Source organism: Rutidosis leptorrhynchoides, chromosome 1 (assembly GCF_046630445.1).
Source record: "Rutidosis leptorrhynchoides isolate AG116_Rl617_1_P2 chromosome 1, CSIRO_AGI_Rlap_v1, whole genome shotgun sequence".
Classification (NCBI taxonomy): domain Eukaryota; kingdom Viridiplantae; phylum Streptophyta; class Magnoliopsida; order Asterales; family Asteraceae; genus Rutidosis; species Rutidosis leptorrhynchoides.
The window spans coordinates 529971856-529978755 of NC_092333.1; the positions used below are offsets into that span (position 1 = coordinate 529971856).

Consider the following 6900-nt stretch of genomic DNA (forward strand, 5'->3'; position numbering starts at 1 on the left):
GCTGTATCACAAATCGGTCGTGGTAGTAAAAATTAAATAGTTTATAATAGCTTGAGTTCCCCATCCCCTTGAGTTAACTTTTGGGGTTGAATTGAGCTCAAGTCTATTAAACTCATTATGGTATCAGAGCCGAACGAGCCAAATGTGTGATGTTGGGAGCCCATGTGTGCACGTCTCGATGTGAGGGGGCGTGTTGGGTAGTGCTGTATCCCACATCGGCCGTGATAGTAAAAATTAAATAGTTTATAATAACTTGGGTTCCCCATCCCCTTGGAGATGCAATATTTTATTCTTTTTTTAATCCGTTTTAAACACATCAAAGCCCGTTTTAAAGATTACAACATCCACTAAATAGGTACGGAGTATTATTTTATCATATATTAATTTGTAGTTAGTGGAAACGCACTTTATTTTAACCAATTTTCCAACAATATATGACTCTGCACTAATTTTAGAAAGCTTCCAAAAATGCCATTCAATTACTAAAAGCCGGAGTTGAAGCCTGAAAGTGCCAAATAATACTTTTAATGCCAAACCTGCAAGACATGAAATATGTCATAATTTTCAACAGTAATATAATTATGAAGCAGGAAACTAAGTAAGAGTTTCATAATGTACACCAACTTATGAGTTAACATAACAACTTTGAGAAAGAATATACACACCCACAACAACAACAACAATACTCAATCTCACGAATGTAGAGATGAGATGTAGACAATTATTATTCTACTCTGGAATAAAATGAAGTCGTTTCGTCACTTAATAGTAGAGAAATTCATATCCGAGGGCATATAGATTACTTCCGAAAGAACCTCCGGTGAGGAAAAAATACGAATAACTAAAAAATGCAAAGATTCATCACCTCTATACTTTATAAACAATGCTGTTTTCAAGACTTATAGCTTCATCATCATTGCCATTTTCTGACATCTTTCTTTCCATGGCCAAATCAGGAGTTCCAAGGTTTGTTTCAAAAAGGAAAGGAGATGGGAGATAATCCGGTGCTCTTGTCTCCACCTTACTTCTCACGCTCTCATCGAGCTCGTCATAATTCAAATTCCTTAAAAGTTGGGGAAGCGAAACGCTACTTGCGTCTGCAAGCGTATTTCCTGCTTCCATGTCAATTTTTTCTTTTGGTGTATCGTCAAGATTTGGACTTGTCGTGTCTATCACTAAATTGTCGTCTTCATAAACATACGCTTGAAAATCATTCAGTGAAGGAGGTATCTTAGAAAAAAATACTTGTACAAGGTTCTTTTTTACTCCCTTATGATACGGATTCTCCTTCTTATCATACCGATATCTGAAATTTTCATATGTTGTCTGCATATATGCACAACTATATGAGTTTATAAATTTTCTATAGATTGTTTACTGTCACAAAATAAGAACTTATCTGTTTAAAAACATATATTTTTGGTAAAAAGCATTCTAAATGAGCAGATAGTTTTTTATTAGGATGTTTGAATTTAATTATTTGATTTCAATAAAATAAATATGGAAGGATGATAATACCTGGTTTGTGCAAATAAGATAGAAGTGGAAGACTGTTAGGCCTCCCACAAACCAAACTGCAACGAAGCAGTAAACTATGAGAAAATCTGATAAAATGTCTTGCGACATAGCCTTCAAAACGACAACCTTTTGTTGAAATAAGTTGACCCATGAAAACGTGAACACGTATATACACAAAACGGTTGATGTTGATATAAACAAGTAGAAGTACCGATAATTACGCTGCAAACACAATAAACAAACGCACGTTACTTTGACAAAAACAGGGGAATTGACAATTTGTCGAGCTAAGTTGACTTACTAGACCAATGCATTGGCCAACCCATGGGCAGTGGTGGTCAAATCTCTGAACACAGTTGTTGCAGACCGAACAATGTGAGGCCCGCGGAGGACGGTATAGCATACACGTGTCACAATATTTGACTTTGACCGTATGATCATTGACTATGACATCTTTTGTTCTTGGTAGTCTCAAATGAGGTGTTCTTCCATTGGTCCATTCCATCGAAGGCGTGTTCATTTCTAAGTCTTCATCAGGGTCAGGTGGTGTTGCATTTCGTGGTACTATGCCGGGGTCTCTACTAGATGTCATGAACAGAAATATTATGTCCTGCGCCGTAATAATGTAATTATATATATATTAAATCAGTATATCTCCGAGTTTAACTGAAAGCATGAAATTAATAGTAACGAATAAAGATGCTAGATTTACTTACCAGACATGTGAGAGCTGCAGCCACAAATAAGATGCCGTACCAGTAATTATAAGCTTCCCCATGTTGCTTGTTATGATTAATGATGTTGTAGACTTTAACACAGAAAGTTAATGCAGGGCCTGCAACAAGAAGCAGGGATAGAAACAAAGATGCGACATCGGGACCAAACATCAATCTTCCTCCAAATAAGAATCTCTGAAACATCATTTATAACCATGAAATTGCAACTTAGAACCGTATATATGGCAATAAACTACTAGGTGTTTGTCTCATACTCAATATTTTTTTAAGTGGTTTCCTTTAAGGACATGATTCTTGTACTTATATACATGTCTCGTTTTATCATATCGTATGGCCTTATTTTTTTTTCGGCGAAAAAACAATAACTTTATATAAACGGAACACGTTTCCGAAAAGAAAACGAATTCAACAAGAAGAACAAAAAGGGCGTTGGAGAGTTAAGTCTTCTACTCACCAAATATTAATCAATAATGTCAGTAAACAAGAAAAGTTCTTACTGTTAGGAATAAAGCACGTGAGCCCTAACAAGATTAGATAACCCTAGGTTACCAAACCCACTTACAATAAACGAAAATAATTGACGTATATGAAGAAATTAGCAAAAAAACGATAAAGACAAGAGAATTTAACGAGGTTATATGTAATCACGAATGATTACTTTAATCCTCAGCCACCAAAGAGAGTTCTTTTGTTGATAAATTTCGTGGATACATGTATGAGTTACAATAAGATGCTTAAATAGGCAAAAACTCAACAAGGAAATAGCTTGGGGAACAAGAAAACGCGTTTTGGAAACTTCCTCGTCAGGCATAGCCGCGCCGCGGCTCCAAGGCAAATTTCAGGACAGAAGCTTCTCGAATCTGATGCTCTGTTTATGCGTTAGGCCGCGTCGCGCCTCTTCCCTTGAAACATTTTTTTTGACTTGTTTAACTCGATTCGCACTCCAACAATCTCCTACTCGAAGAGACGTTAAACAACATCCATCTTAACCTAACATCATCAACTTCATCATTCCACAATAACAACTTTGACCTCCTAATTATACCTCCTTTTAATACCGCCGAATTTGCACCCGAATCACGCCGCACTTCATTCGATAACCTTCGAACAAGTGAAGTCTTTCGACACCAAAACTTACCGCTGAGCTATAATTCGATCTTTATGTTACTAGCTTGGGAAAAAACAAGAACCTCTCTTTGGCTATGGCACATACCTCCTTAGTTTATGAGATAACGGGTCGTTTAAGTCTGACCCGACCCAATTAACCACATCGCCCAAGCGATCCACCCGTACACAACATCATCCACCCGATTCAACTTTCCAACAAAGAATAAACCCGCCGGTAGATCAAACATGTAGATAACATCATCAAGACAGCCGTGTGAGAACGCAATCACACACTTGATCTTCCACATAACCGCCTTTGCTTTCACTATTGGAACACCGACCACATATGTGCGCACGTCTTTTGACAAACCCGATTTTCCATTCCGAGCCAACTCCCATTGTACGGACGTATCATCAATCATGACTCTTAAGAAAACCTCTTGTTCATCTTCCTCGGTCGACCACAACAAAGTTACCATTGGAGAAGATCTACTCGAAGTACCAAAAGCTCTAGTGTACCCAATTCGACCCGAATTTTCACTAGCTTCAACTTCCTTTGAGATCCCACTCAAACAAGATCCCTCAACAATTTCGAAAAGCATTAGCATGCTATGACTTTGAGCCTCCACAAAATCACCTAGCCATTCCTCCTTAGGAAGTTCAACCATATACATGGTTCCCCTTTTAAACCCGCGAGCAACCACATAATCTCCCTTAAACACTACCCACTTTTGATCTCCAAATAGGACATGACAATTAACGTCATCCAATTGCCCAACCGAAATCAACCGACTCTTAAGCTTTGGAACGAACCGCACATTCCTCAAGATCCAAACATAATTCAAGTGTCTAACTACGAGATCACCAATACCCGCAATTTCAAGTGTACTCCCATTCGCAACTCGAACCTTACCGGAGTATTCATTGAAGTTCAATATCTCGTTCATGTATGGGGTAACATGATACGAGGCACCCGAATCTAAAATCCAAGATTCGTCAAGAACCTCTTTTTGACACATCAACGCATCTTCGATCACCACAGTCGATACGCTCCCACCCGACTTAAGACTCGGGCACTTTAACTTATAGTGACCAACTTGTTGACAATTCCAACACACCACGTTCTTGCTCCTTGACGGACTTCTTGACCTAGCTCTTCCCCGACTAACACTTAGAGCCGAACCCAAACTTCCATTCGAATCTTTCCTACGAATACCTTCGCTAAGAATCAAATCCCGGATTCCTTCAAAAGTTAAGTTAGTAGTTCCGGATGAACCACTAACCGCCGTAACCGTACCAGCCCAACTATCGGGTAATGAAGATAGCAAAAACAACGCCTCAAGCTCATCATCGAATTTAATATTCACCAACTTCAAACGAGTTAAAATCGAATTAAATTCGTTAACATGATCCGCCGCCGAGGAACCCTCCATCATCCTAGCATTCAACAATTTTCGAATCAAGAAAACTTTATTCAAGCGGATGGCTTTTCATACATGTTAGATAAAGCCGCAAGTACACCCGCCGTTGTGGTTTCACCCACGTTGTTGTAAACAACGTTCTTGGCCATAGAAAGTCGAACAACTCCTAGGGCTTGCCTATCCAACAACTCCCACTCGCCTTGAGTCATCTCTTCCGGTTTAACACCCTTCAACGATTGGTAAAGCTTCTTTTGATAGAGCATATCTTCAATTTGCATCTTCCAAAAGCTAAAATCATTTCCATCAAACTTATCAATCTTCACATCACTCTTTTCCGCCATAGTTCCCGTGAAACCGAACCGAAGCTCTTGATACCACTTGTTAGGAATAAAGCACGTGAGCCCTAACAAGACTAGATAATCCTAGGTTATCAAACCCACTTACAATAAATGAAAATAATTGATGTATATGAAGAAATTAGCAAAAAACGATAAAGACAAGAGAAATTAACGAGGTTATATGTAATCACGAATGATTACTTTAATCCTCGGCCACCAAAGAGAGTTCTTTTATTGATAAATTTCGTGGATACATGTATGAGTTACAATAAGATGCTTAAATAGGCAAAAACTCAACAAGGAAATAGCTTTGGGAACAAGAGAACGCGTTTTGGAAACTTCCTCGTCAGGCATAGCCGCGCCGCGCCCAGAAAGGGCCGTGTCGCGGCTCCAAGGCAAATTCCAGGACAGAAGCTTCTCGAATCGGATGCTCTGTTTATGCGTTAGGCCACGTCGCGCCTAGGAGAGGCAGCGGCGCGCCTCTTCCCTTGAAACATTTTCTCCGACTTGTTTAACTCGATTCACACTCAAACACTTACCGGATAATCTATTGGGTCAGTTAAGTTCATTAAGCAAAAAATAAACAACCCCTACCAAATCTCCCGTCTTAATAGTTTGGAAACAGCTGAGTTACTTGCAAGAGGTCTCGGGTTCAAATCTTGCTTAGGACCAATATTTTGCGGTGGCCAGCGAGGGGTTGGAAACAGTCAGAGAGTAATCCTGCTGGGCTGCGTACATCAGAGTATGAGGTCGGATTACTCGTCCTCTCGGGTAGCCCGAACAACGAAAGACCTTCTACCTTTTCTTAATAGTTTGACCGTTCATAGACACTTAGCAAGTCCACCAGAAATTGATTACAGACATATATTTTAACGTTTTGCCATATTCTCAGCTTACTTTTCTTAGCTTAATTAAGAAAGGTTCATTGTATGCTGTTTAACTTTTTGTTCCAAATGATACGAGAAACAATTAGTAACAAAAATGTTATAGAGTTGATGTATAAACAAGTATGTGTACACACTTTACATCAAACCAACACATAACAAGTATTGTTCTTTCATAGAACTCCAAATCAAAATATGTGATCAAAATTGGAATTTATTCAAAAGAATCTTAATGTAAGTGAACTCAAATTTGATCACCGCTAATATTCCTATACAACTACAGCTTGTATAGAATTAAATTATTTTCAGTAACACTTAAAAGAAAACATAAATAAACCAGCTAAGTCATTTAACGACTCAAAAATATCAAAAGACTATGCATAATTCCAATTCCAATGGAATTTATAGAAAAATAACTTAAAAATGCGTGGCAAGATCTTACATTGCTTCCTTTCCAAACATGATAAAGTCTTTTTGGCTTCTTTTTTTGGTCTGTCATTGGATACTCAAAATTCGGTTACTGATTTCGATGCCAAGATATTTCATGCGATTAACTTAAAACCCATGAGAAACAGTTCAAAGGAGTTATCTAATAATGAAAGAATACGAATTTTGTTTTGGATTAGAAACAAGACTAGACTAGAGCGAGAATGTGAGATAACAATGAATCAAAAGAGACAACACTAAACAAATGTTTTGCATTGGACGGATTTACCCACAGAATGTTTGAGGGGTACAGCTGCACTTTCAATGTCTTGTTGCCAACAATGTTTTGGTTCGACGAAAGTTCCAATTTTTGTAGCCACATTAATAGTCGCGCGTAAAGTTATTATTGGAGTATTATTTTATTTTATTATTTATATAATCTTCTTTTACATTAATTTTACGTGTCAAT

The 6900-nt window shown here is 38.1% G+C and overlaps 1 protein-coding gene across 1 annotated transcript; it reads right to left on the reverse strand.

Moving 5' to 3' along the window:
• Positions 1-638: 638 nt before the first annotated feature.
• LOC139877470 (probable protein S-acyltransferase 4) lies at positions 639-6562 on the reverse strand. The gene is made up of 5 exons (XM_071864897.1): positions 6448-6562; positions 2235-2429; positions 1820-2128; positions 1519-1740; positions 639-1326 (listed from the first exon to the last, which is right to left on the reverse strand). The coding sequence occupies exons 1-5, from the start codon at positions 6502-6504 to the stop codon at positions 868-870; spliced, it is 1242 nt and encodes a 413-aa protein (XP_071720998.1). The 5' UTR covers positions 6505-6562; the 3' UTR covers positions 639-867.
• Between the last annotated feature and the right edge of the window lie 338 nt (positions 6563-6900).

Coding starts and splice junctions, on each gene's coding strand:
- LOC139877470 (XM_071864897.1), bottom strand. CDS start 6,504: ATGACAGACCAAAAAAAGAAGCCAAAAAGACTTTATCATGTTTGGAAA. Junction 2,430..6,447: donor ATGTTTGGAAAGGAAGCAAT/GTAAGATCTTGC, acceptor ATGATGTTTCAG/AGATTCTTATTTGGAGGAAG. Junction 2,129..2,234: donor CTGCAGCTCTCACATGTCTG/GTAAGTAAATCT, acceptor ATTACGGCGCAG/GACATAATATTTCTGTTCAT.